This window comes from Hemitrygon akajei, chromosome 2 (assembly GCF_048418815.1).
Source record: "Hemitrygon akajei chromosome 2, sHemAka1.3, whole genome shotgun sequence".
NCBI classification, from domain to species: Eukaryota; Metazoa; Chordata; class Chondrichthyes; order Myliobatiformes; family Dasyatidae; genus Hemitrygon; species Hemitrygon akajei.
Window position 1 is genome coordinate 191,064,324 of NC_133125.1, and position 17,461 is coordinate 191,081,784.

Consider the following 17,461-nt stretch of genomic DNA (forward strand, 5'->3'; position numbering starts at 1 on the left):
GATTAGTCACCATGATGGCTGGAGCAGCAAGTACACTTCCTTCCAATATCTGCCCATCGGTTTAGGGGTCAGTCCAAGGACCCCTACCCCCTACTTCTCCCCTCTGTAAGTAAGAGCCCTATTTGTTACATTGAAATACACAGTGAAATGCATTAACAACCGACACAGTACAAGGATGTGCCAGGGCAGCCATCTTGCTTCTGGTGCCAGCATAGCATGCCCGCAGCTTTCTGACGTTAACCAGTACGTCTTTGGACCGTGGGAGGAAACCAGAGCACCCAGAGGAAACCAACATGGTCATGGGGAGAACGTGACAAACTCCTTTCAGACAGAGGTGCGAATCGAATCCTGATCAGTGATAGCTGGCCCATCAAACTACCGTGCCAGTCGACGTATCTGCGGTCGTAGATCAATAGAATGTGGATACAGGCCCTTCGCCTCAGAGTCCATGCCACTCGTGTTCTTGACCTAGCCAATCCCATTATCTGATTGGCTGGAATCTCAAAGTATTTATCATAATTAATAAATAAGCAATAAATATCGAGAACATGAGATGAAGAGTCCTCAAAAGTGAGTCCATAGGTTGTGGGAACATTTCAGTGATGGGGCAAGTGAAGTTGAGTGAGGTTACCCCCTCTAGTTGAAGAGCCTGATAATTGAGGAATGGTAACTGTTCCTGACCCTGGTGGTGAGAGTCCTGAGCCTCCTGTACCTCGTGCCAGTGCCAGTGTGGGAATGTGTCCTGGGACCCCTGGATCCAGGCTGGTCAATGAAAAGCTAATTGTTTGTCAAGTTCCATACTGCATTTCTCCTCTCTAATGATCCCAATGGAATTAATTGTTCTTTTTCTTTGTTTCATTCCAGGAAATGCCAAGGATAATTATAGTAAGTTGCTCTTGACCAGTGTGGGGAATGGTTGAAGACGCAGGAGCAGAATAAGGCCATTCAGCCCATCGTCTGTTCTGCTGTTTCGTCATGAATGATTTATTATCCATCTCAACCCCATTCTCCTGCTTCCTCCCCATAACCTTTGATGCCCTGACTAATCAAGAACCTATCAACCTCTTGTCTAAATACACTTAATGACTTTGCCCCCACAGCTGTCTGTGGCAATGAAATCCACAGATTCACCACCCTCTGGCTAGAGAAACTCCTCCTCATCTCTGTTCTAAATGGACGTCCCTCTATTCTGAGGCTCTGTCCTCTGGTCCTAGACTCCCCCGCTATAGGAAACATCCTCTCCACATCCACTCTATCTGTGTCCTCTGGTCCCAGACTCCCCCACTATAGGAAACATCCTCTCCACATCCACTCTATCTGTGTCCTCTGGTCCTAGACTCCCCCACTATAGGAAACAGCCTCTCCACATCCACTCTATCTGTGCCCTCTGGTCCTAGACTCCCCCGCCCCCCCCCCCCAAAGGAAACATCCTCTCCACACCCACATCCTCTCCACATCCACTCTATCTGTGTCCTCTGGTCCTAGACTCCCCACTATAGGAAACAGCCTCTCCACATCCACTCTATCTGTGCCCTCTGGTCCTAGACTCCCCCGCCCCCCCCCCCCCCAAAGGAAACATCCTCTCCACACCCACTCTATCTAGGGCTTTCAGTATCCAATATGTTTCAATGATTTCCCCTCCCCTCATTCTTGTAAACTCCAGTGAGTACAGGACCAGATACATCAAATGCTCCTCATATGTTAACCCAATTTAATTTTCTTCCTGTATCGTCTCTGATTTTGCTCCTGATTTCTTGGGAGATGATTCTTGGAACTTGTGGCTGGCCCTGATTGGGGAGTACAACATGCCGTCCTAACCCATCCAGCCTTCTCCTGTGACTCAGCTCCTGAAGTCCCCGCAACGTCCTCATAAACACCTTCTGTACTCTCTCACTTATTGACATATTTCCTGTAAGTAGGTGATGTAACTCCACAAAATACTCTAAATTAGGCCCCACCAGCGTCACCAACGTCAACAGAACATCCCAGCTGCTTTCATTTATGCAGACTGTGGGAGGAAATCGGAGTCACTCGGGGAAGATCTGGAAGCAGGACCTTGGAGACTGTGCCACTGTGGCCTGCAGCCATCGGGTCCCTGGATTGGCTCCGTGTCTCTGGCCTCACTTTTGGAGACTCTGCGGTTCACGTTGTGTCGGTTATTTGTTCACTTTTTTAAAAATTGTTTGCACAATTTGCTCTTTTTTTTGCACAGATGGTTTTGACAGTCTTTGTTGTGTTTTCCCCCCCCCCGTGGGTTCCGTTGAGTTTATTTGTTTTGTGGCTGCCAGCAAGAAGATGAACCTCAGGTTGTGTAGAGTATACACGCTTTGGTAATAAATAATGTATTTTGAACTTCGCGGTTTAAATACTGCCCAAAATCAAGACACTGAAACTGTGAAGCCTCTTCTCCTCCCCAACATCTATCTATCTCCGTCACACACCCCCTCTCTCCATCAACCCCCCCTCCTCTCCGTCAACCCCCCTCTCTCCGTCAACCCCCCCTCTCTCCGTCAACCCCCCTCTCACCGTCAGTCCCCCCTTCTCTCCGTCAACCCCCCTCTCACCGTCAGTCCCCCCTCTCCCTCAGTCCCCCTCTCCCTCAGTCCCCCCTCTCCCTCAGTCCCCCCTCTCCCACAGCCCCCCCTCTCCCACAGCCCCCCCTCTCCCTCAGTCCACCTCTCCCTCAGTCCCCCTCTCCCTCAGTCCCCCTCTCCCCTCAGTCCCCCTCTCCCTCAGCTCCCCCTCTCCCTCCCCCCTCCCCCCTCCCCTCCCTTACACCCCTCTCCCCCCTCCCCCCTCACTCCCTCACCCCACCCCTCTCTCCCCCACCCCCCCTTCACCCCCATCTCTCCCTCCCACACCCCTCCCCCTCCCCCCTCACTCCCTCACCCCCACCCCTCTCTCCCCCCCACCCCCCTCACCCCCATCTCTCCCTCCCACCCCTCTCTCCGTCAACCCCCTCTCTCCGTCAACCCCCTCTCTCCGTCAACCCCCTCTCTCCGTCAACCCCCCTCTCACCGTCAACCCCCCTCTCTCCGTCAACCCCCCCTCTCTCCGTCAACCCCCTCTCTCCGTCAACCCCCCCTCTCTCCGTCAACCCCCTCTCTCCGTCAACCCCCCTCTCTCCGTCAACCCCCCTCTCACCGTCAACCCCCCTCTCTCCGTCAACCCCCCTCTCACCGTCAGTCCCCCTCTCACCGTCAGTCCCCCCTCCCCCTCTCACCGTCAGTCCCCCTCTCACCGTCAGTCCCCCTCTCACCGTCAGTCCCCCTCTCACCGTCAGTCCCCCTCTCACCGTCAACCCCCCTCTCTCCGTCAACCCACCTCTCTCCGTCAACCCCCCTCTCACCGTCAGTCCCCCTCTCTCCGTCAACCCCCCCTCTCACCGTCAACCCCCCCTCTCTCCGTCAACCCCCCTCTCTCCGTCAACCCCCCTCTCACCGTCAACCCCCCTCTCTCCGTCAACCCCCCTCCTCTCCGTCAACCCCCTCTCTCCGTCAACCCCCTCCTCTCCGTCACAACACCCCCTCTCTCCGTCAACCCCCCTCTCTCCGTCAACCCCCCTCTCTCCGTCAACCCCCCTCTCACCGTCAACCCCCCTCTCTCCGTCACACACCCCCTCTCTCCGTCAACCCCCCTCTCTCCATCAACCCCCCTCTCACCGTCAGTCCCCCCTCTCTCCGTCAGTCCCCCCTCTCACCGTCAGTCCCCCTCTCCCTCAGTCCCCCTCTCTCACAGCCCCCCTCTCCCTCAGTCCCCCTCTCCCTCAGTCCCCCCTCTCCCTCAGTCCCCCTCTCCCTCAGCCCCCCTCCTCCCCTCACCCCCTCTCCCTCTCCCCCCTCCCCCCCCCTTACACCCCTCTCCCCCCTCCCCCTCACTCCCTCACCCCACCCCTCTCTCCCTCCACACCCCTCTCTCCGTCAACCCCCTCTCTCCGTCAACCCCCTCTCTCCGTCAACCCCCCTCTCACCGTCAACCCCCCCTCTCCTCCGTCAACCCCCCTCTCTCCGTCAACCCCCCTCTCTCCGTCAACCCCCCCTCTCTCCGTCAACCCCCTCTCTCCGTCAACCCCCCTCTCTCCGTCAACCCCCTCTCACCGTCAACCCCCCCTCTCTCCGTCAACCCCCCCCTCTCACCGTCAGTCCCCCCTCTCACCGTCAGTCCCCCCTCTCACCGTCAGTCCCCCTCTCACCGTCAGTCCCCCTCTCACCGTCAACCCCCCTCTCTCCCGTCAACCCCCCCTCTCTCCGTCAACCCCCCCTCTCAACCGTCAGTCCCCCTCTCTCCGTCAACCCCCCTCTCACCGTCAACCCCCCTCTCTCCGTCAACCCCCCTCTCTCCGTCAACCCCCCCTCTCACCGTCAACCCCCCTCTCTCTCCGTCAACCCCCCCTCTCTCCGTCAACCCCCCTCTCTCCGTCAACCCCCTCTCTCCGTCACACCACCCCCCTCTCTCCGTCAACCCCCCTCTCTCCGTCAACCCCCCCTCTCACCGTCAACCCCCCTCTCTCCGTCACACACCCCCTCTCTCCGTCAACCCCCCTCTCTCCATCAACCCCCCTCTCACCGTCAGTCCCCCTCTCTCCGTCAGTCCCCCTCTCACCGTCAGTCCCCCCTCTCCCTCAGTCCCCCCTCTCTCACAGCCCCCCTCTCTCCGTCAACCCCCCTCTCACCGTCAGTCCCCCTCTCCCTCAGTCCCCCTCTCCCCTCAGTCCCCCTCTCCCTCAGTCCCCCTCTCCCTCAGCCCCCCTCTCCCTCACCCCCCTCTCCCTCTCCCCCCCTCCCCCCCTTACACCCCTCTCCCCCCTCCCCTCACTCCCTCACCCCACCCCTCTCTCCCCCACACCCCCCCCTCACCCCCATCTCTCCCTCCACACCCCTCTCCCCCTCTCCCTCACCCCACCCCCCCATATCTACACAAACTCCACCCCGAGGGTGTTTCATGCAGATGTTTGAGTGGGAAAGGGAATGCTTTGGCAGCAGTGCCTGGACCGGGCAATGTCATGAGTGGACAGAATGTGTTCGTGTCGGGCCCGTTTCTGCTTCAGAGTTCAACATAAGTTTATTGTCAGTGTATCCATAGGTCACCACATAAACCCTGAGATTCTTTTTCTTGCGGGCATTCACAGGAGAATAAGGAAATAAAGAATTAATGAAAATTTATAAATAACAAAGACTGATGACCAACATGCAAAAGAAGACGAGTTGTGCAAAGGATAATGAAGTAAATAAATAATACTGAGAACGTGAGTTGTGGAGTCCTTGAGGCGAGTCTGTAGGTTGTGGAATCGGTTCAGTGTTGAGCTGAGTGAAGTTATCCACACCAGCTCAGGAGCCTGATAGTTACCGGGTAATAACCCTTACTGAGCCTGGTGCTGCGGCTCCTGGGGCTCCTGGACCTCCTGCCTGGTGACAGCAGCGAGAAGGGCAGAAAGCCAGGGTGCTGACGTCCCTTTGTGATGGAGCTTGTGCAGAGCCATTAACAATCTGGTGTTTCGTTAACCGAAATCTCATCTCTTTTGTTACAGATCTGGAGCAGCGGCTGTCCACAGAAGGTAAGGTCTCAAACAGTCCAGACTGTGGCTAGCCTGCAATGGGACACTCTGCTTCTCACTTTGGAGCTGAGAAACAAACCCCCACACTAAGCTCTGGAACTTGAAGTGACAGAGCCATCTTCGATGGAGACAGTACGTCCAGAGATGCCAGTTCTAAAGACCTGGTGGGGTGGGAGGATTTCTCCTTGGGCCAGTGCTGAACCGATGTCCATCTGCCATATCCAAAGCTGATATCTGGTCAATGACACAGCACTTTCCACAAAGTGAAAGTGTCTGTCTTCACATCTCCCCTCCCGCTAACGGAGTGTGTAGTGCTGCACGCCCTGGGAAGGGTATATTCAGAACATGAACAGTACAGCACAGTACAGCCCGTCAGCCTTGTGCTGATCTTTTAAACTACTCTTAAGATCTCTTACATTCCACGTTGCCCTCCATTTTTTAATATCATCCATTCTTACCCATCCCTCCATACATTCCTCCGATCACTGTAAAATTATACCCTCTCGTATTAGTCCTTTCCACCCTGCGAGAAAAGTCTCTAGCTCAACCTATGTCTCTTATCGTCTTTACGAAGTCACCTCATCCTCCTTTGCTTCAAAGAGAAAAGCCCTAACTCACTCAACCTGGCCTCATAGGACCTGCTCTCTAATCCAGGCAGCATCCTAGTAAATCTCCTCTGCATCCTCTCTAATCCAGGCAGCATCCTGGTAAATCTCCTCTGCACCCTCTCTAATCCAGGCAGCATTCTGGTAAATCTCCTCTGCACCCTCTCTAATCCAGGCAGCATCCTGGTAAATCTCCTCTGCACCCTCTCTAATCCAGGCAGCATCCTGGTAAATCTCCTCTGCCACCTCTCTAATCCAGGCAGCATCCTGGTAAGTCTCCTCTGCACCCTCTCTAATCCAGGCAGCATCCTGGTAAATCTCCTCTGCACCCTCTCTAATCCAGGCAGCATCCTGGTAAATCTCCTCTGCACCCTCTCTAATCCAGGCAGCATCCTGATAAGTCTCCTCTGCACCCTCTCTAATCCAGGCAGCATCCTGGTGAATCTCCTCTGCACCCTCTCTAATCCAGGCAGCATCCTGGTGAATCTCCTCTGCACCCTCTCTAAACGTTCCTATAGTGAGATGACTGGAACTGAACAGTATTACAAGTGTTGCCTAAACGGGGATTTTTAGGGTTGCAACATTATCTTGGAGCTCCTTGAATTCAATCCACCAACAACGAGGGCCAACACACGATACGTCTTAACAATCCTATCAACTTGCTCATCAATTTGGAGGGATCTGTGGACATGAACCCCAAGATCCTACTGTTCCACCACCCTGTACTCTACTCACAAGGAGTCTGTAGTTTGGGGTGAATGGGGTGCGTTTTGCCATCACCTCTCCCCTGTTGGTCTGGTGTGAACCAGGAACAGCTCCATTACAGTGGCAGTTCTGTCTTGTGTTGAAGGGAATTCCACATCGCAACTGAGGATCCTCTTTCTCATGCCGCACAGCCAGAAGCTGAATTAAATGACCCTGAGCCCTCACTGTCAACCCCAGTATTGTAAAACTCTAGTTAGCCACTGCTGGAGTATGCATACAGTTGTGGTCACCCCATTATGGGAAAGATGTCGAGTCCTTGGAGAGGGTGCAGGAGGTTGACCTTGATTCTGCCTGGATTATAACGAGAGGTTGGACAAATTTAGGTTGATTTCACTTCATCAACAGAGGCTGAGAGAACTGGTGCAGGTTTATAAGATTAGGCAAGGCATAGATGAAGTAGACAGACAGTATCTTTTTCCATGCCTGATATCATTTAAGATGAGAAGGGGAAAGTTCAAAGGAGATGTGAGGGGCAAAGTTGTTTTTTACACAGAGAGTGGGTGCCTGGAATACTCTGCCTGGGGTGGGAGAGGCAGGTACGTTGGAGACTTTAAAAGCCGTTTAGACAGGCACACGAATGTGAGCAAAATGGAGGGATATGGACATTGTGTAGGCAGAAGGGAATAGTTAGGTTGTCCCTTTTGTTTACTAATTCAATTGGATCGGCATAACAGTGTGGGCCGAATGGCCTGTTCCTGTGCTGTACTGGTCCAAGTTCTATACAGGAAGCGTTAGGTCTGCCGAGCTGCCATCTCATTGTGAGAAATCTGAAGCCCGTGGTGGAGGCAGTGAAGGAACGGCTGTCTGACACTGATTCACCCAGCATGGCAGTGGGGTTCGATTCCCACCGCTGTCTATCAGGAGCTGGTACGTTCACATTGTGACCGCGTGGGTTTCCTCCCACATTCCCACGGGTTAGGGCTCGTGTAGCTGTGGGCGTGCTGTGTTGGCACTGGAAGTGTGGCTTGACTCACGAACTGCCCAGCAGAATCCTCGGACTATGTTGGCCGTTAATACAAATGGGCACATTTCACTGTAATCCTACCAAACCCTTCAGCATTACAGAGGTGTTTACGGGTGGGGCTTGTGTACCCTTGGCTGAGCTGGTTGGTTTGGAGATAGTTCAACTCTGGTTTCTTTGTGTTTTCAGCCGCAGAGAGAGTCATCGATGCTGCAGGTGAGTGCCGTGTTATTGATAACTCGAGTTGACCCAATATTTCAGCACGGTCATGACCTGGTGGGCTTCCCATTGCAGGAAGGGCTGGAGGTGGGGAGAGCGGAGTGTGGGAATGCCATCAGGGGGAGGGGAGGAGGAGGTGCCATCTTGGGGGTGTGTTCGTCATGGGGAACAAGAGGTGTGCGTTCAGTTCAAAGTAAATTTATTATCAAAGTTCTCTTGCGTCTCCAGGTACAACCCTGAGATTAATTTTCTTGTGGCCCTTCACAGTAAATACAAAGAAAAATAATAGAATCAGTAAAAGACCATATCTAACAAGACAGACAAACAACCCATGTGCAAAAGACAACAAACTGCTAATACAAAAAGAGAGAAAAACAATAATAAATTAACAATAAATATCGAGAACCTGAGATGAAGAGTCCTTGAAAGTGAGTCCATAGGTTGTGGGAACAGTTCAGTGCTGGAGCGGGTGAAGTTATTCCCTCTGGTTCAAGAGCCCAATGACTGAGGGATTAATAACCGTTCCTGAACCTGGTGGTGGGTTTCCTGAGGCTCCTGTACCTCCTGACTGATGACAGCAGTGAGACGAGAGCACGGCCTGGGTGGTGGGTTTCCTGAGGCTCCTGTACCTCCTGACTGATGACAGCAGTGAGACGAGAGCACGGCCTGGGTGGTGGGTTTCCTGAGGCCCCTGTACCTCCTGACTGAAGGTGACAGCAGTGAAACGAGAGCACGGCCTGGGTGGTGGGTTTCCTGAGGCCCCTGTACCTCCTGACTGATGACAGCAGTGAGACGAGAGCACGGCCTGGGTGGTGGGACTCCTGAGGCCCCTGTACCTCCTGACTGATGACAGCAGTGAGACGAGAGCACGGCCTGGGTGGTGGGTTTCCTGAGGCCCCTGTACCTCCTGACTGAAGGTGACAGCAGTGAAACGAGAGCACGGCCTGGGTGGTGGGTTTCCTGAGGCCCCTGTACCTCCTGACTGATGACAGCAGTGAGACGAGAGCACGGCCTGGGTGGTGGGACTCCTGAGGCCCCTGTACCTCCTGACTGATGACAGCAGTGAGACGAGAGCACGGCCTGGGTGGTGGGACTCCTGAGGCTCCTGTACCTCCTGACTGATGACAGCAGTGAGACGAGAGCACGGCCTGGGTGGTGGGACTCCTGAGGCTCCTGTACCTCCTGACTGATGACAGCAGTGAGACGAGAGCACGGCCTGGGTGGTGGGACTCCTGAGGCCCCTGTACCTCCTGACTGATGACAGCAGTGAGACGAGAGCACGGCCTGGGTGGTGGGACTCCTGAGGCTCCTGTACCTCCTGACTGATGACAGCAGTGAGACGAGAGCACGGCCTGGGTGGTGGGACTCCTGAGGCCCCTGTACCTCTTGACTGATGACAGCAGTGAGACGAGAGCACGGCCTGGGTGGTGGGACTCCTGAGGCTCCTGTACCTCCTGACTGATGACAGCAGTGAGACGAGAGCACGGCCTGGGTGGTGGGTTTCCTGAGGCTCCTGTACCTCCTGACTGATGACAGCAGTGAGACGAGAGCACGGCCTGGGTGGTGGGACTCCTGAGGCTCCTGTACCTCCTGACTGATGACAGCAGTGAGACGAGAGCACGGCCTGGGTGGTGGGACTCCTGAGGCTCCTGTACCTCCTGACTGATGACAGCAGTGAGACGAGAGCACGGCCTGGGTGGTGGGTTTCCTGAGGCTCCTGTACCTCCTGACTGATGACAGCAGTGAGACGAGAGCACGGCCTGGGTGGTGGGACTCCTGAGGCTCCTGTACCTCCTGACTGATGACAGCAGTGAGACGAGAGCACGGCCTGGGTGGTGGGACTCCTGAGGCTCCTGTACCTCCTGACTGATGACAGCAGTGAGACGAGAGCACGGCCTGGGTGGTGGGTTTCCTGAGGCTCCTGTACCTCCTGACTGATGACAGCAGTGAGACGAGAGCACGGCCTGGGTGGTGGGACTCCTGAGGCTCCTGTACCTCCTGACTGATGACAGCAGTGAGACGAGAGCACGGCCTGGGTGGTGGGACTCCTGAGGCTCCTGTACCTCCTGACTGATGACAGCAGTGAGACGAGAGCACGGCCTGGGTGGTGGGACTCCTGAGGCTCCTGTACTCCTGACTGATGACAGCATTGAGACGAGAGCACGGCCTGGGTGGTGGGTTTCCTGAGGCTCCTGTACCTCCTGCCTGCTGACAGCAGTGAGACGAGAGCACGGCCTGGGTAGTGGGACTCCTGAGGCTCCTGTACCTCCTGACTGATGACAGCAGTGAGACGAGAGCATGGCCTGGGTGGTGGGATTCCTGAGGCTCCTGTACCTCCTGACTGATGACAGCAGTGAGACGAGAGCACGGCCTGGGTGGTGGGACTCCTGAGGCTCCTGTACCTCCTGACTGATGACAGCAGTGAGACGAGAGCACGGCCTGGGTGGTGGGACTCCTGAGGCCCCTGTACCTCCTGACTGATGACAGCAGTGAGACGAGAGCACGGCCTGGGTGGTGGGACTCCTGAGGCTCCTGTACCTCCTGACTGATGACAGCAGTGAGACGAGAGCACGGCCTGGGTGGTGGGACTCCTGAGGCCCCTGTACCTCTTGACTGATGACAGCAGTGAGACGAGAGCACGGCCTGGGTGGTGGGACTCCTGAGGCTCCTGTACCTCCTGACTGATGACAGCAGTGAGACGAGAGCACGGCCTGGGTGGTGGGTTTCCTGAGGCTCCTGTACCTCCTGACTGATGACAGCAGTGAGACGAGAGCACGGCCTGGGTGGTGGGACTCCTGAGGCTCCTGTACCTCCTGACTGATGACAGCAGTGAGACGAGAGCACGGCCTGGGTGGTGGGTTTCCTGAGGCTCCTGTACCTCCTGACTGATGACAGCAGTGAGACGAGAGCACGGCCTGGGTGGTGGGACTCCTGAGGCTCCTGTACCTCCTGACTGATGACAGCAGTGAGACGAGAGCACGGCCTGGGTGGTGGGACTCCTGAGGCTCCTGTACCTCCTGACTGATGACAGCAGTGAGACGAGAGCACGGCCTGGGTGGTGGGACTCCTGAGGCTCCTGTACTCCTGACTGATGACAGCATTGAGACGAGAGCACGGCCTGGGTGGTGGGTTTCCTGAGGCTCCTGTACCTCCTGCCTGCTGACAGCAGTGAGACGAGAGCACGGCCTGGGTAGTGGGACTCCTGAGGCTCCTGTACCTCCTGACTGATGACAGCAGTGAGACGAGAGCATGGCCTGGGTGGTGGGATTCCTGAGGCTCCTGTACCTCCTGACTGATGACAGCAGTGAGTCGAGAGCACGGCCTGGGTGGTGGGACTCCTGAGGCTCCTGTACCTCCTGACTGATGACAGCAGTGAGACGAGAGCACGGCCTGGGTGGTGGGACTCCTGAGGCTCCTGTACCTCCTGACTGATGACAGCAGTGAGACGAGAGCACGGCCTGGGTGGTGGGTTTCCTTGATGCTGTTATCCTGTGACAGCATTCCGTGTAGATGTGCTCAGCGGTGGGGAGGGCTTTACCCATGACGGACTGGGCCGTGTCCACTACCTTTCCTAGCATTTTCCACTCAAAGGCTTTGGTGTTTCAGGGCAGAGTATTGCAGCTTGGGAGGTGGGAGTGCCCCCAGGAGGTGAGGCGGGGCTGATCTGGAGTAAAGGGGCTGGGTGGGAAGGTGTGGGAGGGGCCATGCAGAGAGGCAAGGGGCTGAAAGAGGAGGGATGAGTGTTGCTGAGGGCTGTTGAGACAGATTTGGGGCTGGGGGGGAGGTGGAACGGTGGCATACTGCCAAGGGAAGAGACGTGCTGGAAGAAGGGGGGTCTGTGAGGTGGGGAGGGACCGCCGCAGAGTGGTTGGGGCTGCCGCCAGAGGAGGAGGGACCATGGAAGCCTCCAGCCGCATGTATTTGTTCCGCCGGAACTACCTGAAACTTTGTGTCACTGAGCGCGGGTGATGCAGGCCCCCAGGCTTAACCTCCGGTCTCTGCCTCTTTCCACAGTGTCGATCACCTTTGACCCAGACACCGCCAACCCATACCTGATCATCTCAGACGACCACCTGAGTGTCTCGTTCACTGAGGAATGGAAGGAGAAGAAGGACAACTCCAAGCGTTTCAACGCCAGGCTCTTTGTGATGGCCTGTGAGGGCTACGACAGCGGCAGGCAATACTGGGAGGTGTCCGTGGGTAATAAGCCTGACTGGGACCTGGGGGCGGCCTACGCGTCCATCCCCAAGAACGACTGGGTCACCCTGAGCCCCGATAACGGGATCTGGACTATCGGCAAGCGTGGCCAGTTGTACGAGGCCAATGACGAGTTCCCCACGCCACTGGAGGGGATGGCCGCTGCTGAGACCATTGGCGTTTACGTCGACCACAACCTGGGCACGATCCACATATTTGATGCCGAAGCCATGGCCCACATGTATTCATTTCGAGCCAAATTTACTGAAAAAGTCTACCCCTTCTTCAGTCCCTGGGGGTCACAGGAGAAAATGAAGATCTCCCCCATTTGACTCTTCAGGAGGTGAGCATGTTACTACAGGAGGAACCCTGTGGCCAACTGGGGAATTCACTTCTAAGTTCACTAACCAGTAATTTCAATTCTGGAAAACTCCAAATGACTTTTACAGAATGCTGCGGAGATCATGAACACCAGAGATTCTGCAGATGCTGGAAATCCGGAGCAACACAAAGAACTCAAAATCCAGGAACAATTCAACAGATCAGGCTTTGTCTACAGAAATGAGTAAACAGTCAAAGTTTCGGGCTGAGAACCTTCATCAGGGCTGAAAAGATGCCAGAATAATAAAAAATGTAGGGAGGGGAAGGGGGGGGGGGGGGGTTGGGTCTATAAATCAGTGAGTCTCACAACAGTCGTAGGGAAATTTTATTTTTTATTTATTCATGTACGGGATGTAGGCATCACCAGCTGCCAGCAGTTATTCACATCCCTAGTTGCCCATGAGAAGGTGATGATCAGCTGCCTTCTTGAACCTCTGCAGTCCCTGAGGAGTCACTGAAGCAGTCACTTCAGCCCCTTAACTCTTCCACCTATCACCTCCCAGCTTCTTACTTCATCCTCCTCCCCCACCCACCCGGCTTCACCTATCAACGTCTTGCCTGTACTCCTTCCCATCTCCCACCTTCTTATTCTGGCACCTTCACCCTTCATTACCAAAGAAGCGTCTTTGCCTGGAACATTGACTGTTCGTTCATTTCCATCTTTTAAAACGTATTGAGCTACAACGTGGAACTGGCCCTTCCAACTGGCCACGCTGCCTAGCAACTCCCAATTTAACCCTGGCCTAATCTCGGGACAGTTTGGACTGTGGGAAGAAACTGAGGCACCCAAAGGAAACCATGCAAAGGAAACTCCTTACTGATCTATCCAATGGGGTTAGCTACCAATCACAGCAGAATAACTTTCTGATGGGGTTCCCAGTGACCACACTAAGATGCCCCCCACCCACACAACCCGCCGTGTCTGCTGTTGTTCATTCTGAAATGCACCCAGGAGTGTGTGAATTAATGTGAACTCCAGATAGTCAAGGAAAGCCTGTAACTCCTGCGCTACACACTGTATGTGGCAGTATTGTTGAACATTGTAACTTTCTCCCTAAATTGTTTGACGTTTTGCCAAGTTCCTAAAGGCACCATTGACAGTATACCGACTGTACCAGCTGGTACAGAAACTGCACCAACCTTGAAAGCTGGACACTGCAGAGTCGTGCGGACAGCCCAGTGCATCTGGGGATGTGAACTTCCCTCCATTGAGAACGTTTATAGAAGCAGGTGCAGAAAGAAGGCCTGGTAGTTCATCGGGGGCACCGATAGTTTCTAGTGGACACCAGCCACTAGTAGTTTCAGCTGCTTCCGTCTGCCAAATGCTACCACAGCATTAAAGCCAGGGTCAATAGTCCATGGGACAGCTTCTTTCTACAAGCCATAAGATTTATGTCTGAACATTGCAACAGAGTCATAATGCAAAGCATTTTACTCCCTCACATTGTGGAATGGAGGTGAGATATAGTAAATTATAAATTACAGGTTTATTTGTTCTTATCAGAATTATCTACTTCTGTGTAAATATCAACTACTCTTTCATAACCCCTTTAGTATATAGATATAGACAAAGCAGGAACTTGAAGTAAACCTTTACTCAGTAATACCAGACAATTACAAAACTGAACAGTGCATCTCAATGCGCAACTATTTACACAACGAGCTTTCGAGACAACGGTAGGAACAATGGCTGATAAATTAACGCCAGCCTGGGATTGATGTCAGCTGACCAATAGGCACTGGTTGTTCTGATTCTCTGTAAAAGTATAAAAAGGTAGTGGAGGTTTGAGATCAGAGAGTTCCTTCCAGGTGAGCTGCCCTCCACAGCTGACGTGCCTCATCTGCCCAGACTGACTGGATTTCAGGCACCAGTAACCCACCTTTGCCCTTCTGGCTGTAGACACAATTCCCCTGGCGTTAGTAGCTGAGCCAGACGTGGAGGCCAGGAGCTGGACTGGGTTGTCACAGGCTCTTTCAGACGCTCATCGTTGGGAGTATTTAATAGGTTGTGGGATCTCATCCCCACTACCTCCCCCAGCAATGACAACCTTAAGCAATTTGGACAGGCAATTGAGTAGGACAGGCCTGGAGGGATGTGGGCAAATGGGATTAGTATAGTAGGGCGTCCCTTGCTCTGCTGTCCAGTTCTGTGCTGTGTTCTCTAATCCTTACTAGTAGACTTGTACAAAACATTGCAGCTGGAGACTCACCAAGGCTCTTTGTGACTGGCCTTGGCAGGATTAGACCACCAACAGGATCTTCGGTCCAGTTACTCCTTGCTCCTAGTCCCATCGACCTGCACCCAGACCATTGCCCTCTATCGCCCTCCCATCCAAGTACGATTCCGATTTCCTTGAATGATGCTATTGAACCGACATCCACCACTTCAACTGGCAACTTGTGCCGCACCTTCACCATCCTCTGAGTGAAATCCTCCCCTCATGTTGGCCTCAAACATTTCACTTTTCACCCTTAACCAATGACCTTTAGTTCTCACCTCACCCAATTTCAATGGAAAAAGCCTGATTACATTTACCCTATCTATACCCCTAATTTTGTATATTTCCATCAAATCTCCCCTCAATTCTCCTATGCCCTGGGGTAGGGGTTCCCAACTTCTTTTATATCATGGAGAAGTACCGTTAACCCAGGAATCCTATGGACCCCTGCTCTGCGGAATAAAGTCCTCACCAATTCAACCATTTTCTATTACGCAGGTCCCCAAGTCCTGACAATGTCCTTGTAAATCTCTCTGCACTACTTCAATTTTATTGATACCTTTCCTAGTCTCAAACTCGCTGGTGATGTAATCAGTTTAAAGTGCTTGGCTCTGATAGTGTATTTTCCAAATGAAGTATGTTTGTAAATGAATATGAACATTCATTTTGTGTCTCTGTAAGAAGTAACATTAGATTTTGTCTGTCATGCCTGCCCCTTTGACCGGTATGAACTACCTGTGCACTACCTTCTTGTCCTGAATGATAATTTTTTCTAAATGCACGGATGTGCTTAGTGGGATGATGACCTCCTGATTCCTTGTATGTATTTGTAATAAAAGCTTGTTAAACAAAAAGGCCTTCTTTATTACTCTCTGTGAAATTACACTCAGTGGCCACTTTATTAGATATGTTCTGTTGTAATGCAAAGTCCTGTACCTAATAAAGTAGCCACTGAGTACACTGTATGGTCGTGGCCATCTGCTAGCCAAGGTTCGACGTGCTGTGCATTCAGAGCTGCTCTTCTGTGTGCACGGCTATTTGAGTTACTGTCGATTTCCTGTCGGCTTGAACCAGTCTGGCCATTCTCCTCTGACTTCATTCACTATGACATGCCACTGAGTCTGCAGTAAAACCAGGGAGCTAGGACACGGCACCCTGACTCTCATGTCATTTTGGAATGGAGTTTGGCTGACTGTCTAGCTGATGTTACAACACCTGAGTGAGGGCAGTAGAATATCAGGCTTAATATCACTGGCATATGTTGTGATGGTTGTTGTTCCGTGGCAGCAGGACATTGGAATACCTAATAACTTAAAAACTACAAATTACAGTTAAAAGTATGTGGAAAATTAAATAAGGTGCAAAAAAGGGGAAAAAAGTAGCGGGGTAGTGTTCATTCGCAAATCTGAGGGCAGAGGGGAAGAAGCTGTTCCTGAAACGCTGAGTGTGTGCCTTCAAGTTCCTGTGCCACCTCCTCGATGGTAGCAATGAGAAGAGGACGTGTCCTGGGTGATGGTCCTTAATGATGGATGCTGCCTTGCCCTTGAAGATGATTGAATGCTTAAGACATAGGGACCAGTGACCATAATATGAAAGAATTCTCCCAGTAATTTGAGAAGGAGTAGTTAAAGTCAGATGCATCAGTATTGCAGTGGAGTAATGGGAATTACAGAGCCGTGAGAGAGGAGCTGGCCAGAATTGATTGGAAGGGAACTCCAGCAGCAATGACTGGAACTTCTGGGAGCTATTTGGAAGGCGCAGGACAGATACATCCCAAAGACAATGAAGTATTCTAATGGCAAGATGATGCAACCGTGGCTGACAAGGGAAGCCAAAATTAGAAAGGAAATCGGAGTACTCGGTAGCTTTCAAAAACCACCAGATTTGGTAGCTTTTACAAAATCATTAGAAAGGAAAAGATGGAATACAGAGGGTTTTTAAAAAATCACTCTTTTATTTCTATAGAAGCAGATTTAGACCAGTCAGTCCTTTGAGTCTGCTCTGTCATTCCATCATGGTGGATACTGGATCCCACACAACCCCCTACACCTGCCTTCTCGCCTTATCCTTTAGTGCCCTGACTGATCAAGAAACTATCAAGTTCAGGCTTAAATATACCCACGCACAGCTTCCACTGCAGTTTGTGGCAGAGCATTCCACAGATTTACTACTTTATGGCTAAAAATAAAATCCTCCTTACATCTGTTCTAAAGGGTCACCCCTCAATTTTGAGATTGTGCCCTCTATTTCTGGATACCCCTACCATAGGAAACATCTTCACATCCACCCTATCTAGTTCTTTCAACATTCGGTAGGTTTCAATGAGATCCCCCTGCATTCTTCTAAATTACAGGCCCATAGGTGCCAAATGCTTCTCGTATGTTAACCCTTTCCAGAATCATCCTCGTGAACCTCCTCTGGACTCTCTACAATGACTGAGATATGGGGCCCAAAACTGTTGACAATACGCAAGTGCTGTCTGACTAGTGTCTTATAAAAACTCAACATTATCTCGTTTTTATATTCTATTCCCCTTGAAATAAATGCCAACATTGCATTT

General features: G+C 52.7%; 1 protein-coding gene across 1 annotated transcript in view; it reads left to right on the forward strand.

The window, feature by feature from the left end:
- The window catches only part of LOC140719328 (butyrophilin subfamily 3 member A3-like), a 38,377-nt gene extending 22,622 nt beyond the window's left edge, over positions 1-15,755 (forward strand). Inside the window, exons 9-12 of the mRNA XM_073033889.1 lie at positions 865-885; positions 5,528-5,554; positions 8,075-8,101; positions 12,119-15,755. Coding sequence (XP_072889990.1) covers positions 865-885; positions 5,528-5,554; positions 8,075-8,101; positions 12,119-12,633 — 590 coding nt within the window. The 3' untranslated portion in view covers positions 12,634-15,755. The remainder of the gene's footprint in view (positions 1-864; positions 886-5,527; positions 5,555-8,074; positions 8,102-12,118) is intronic.
- The last annotated feature ends 1,706 nt before the right edge of the window (positions 15,756-17,461 follow it).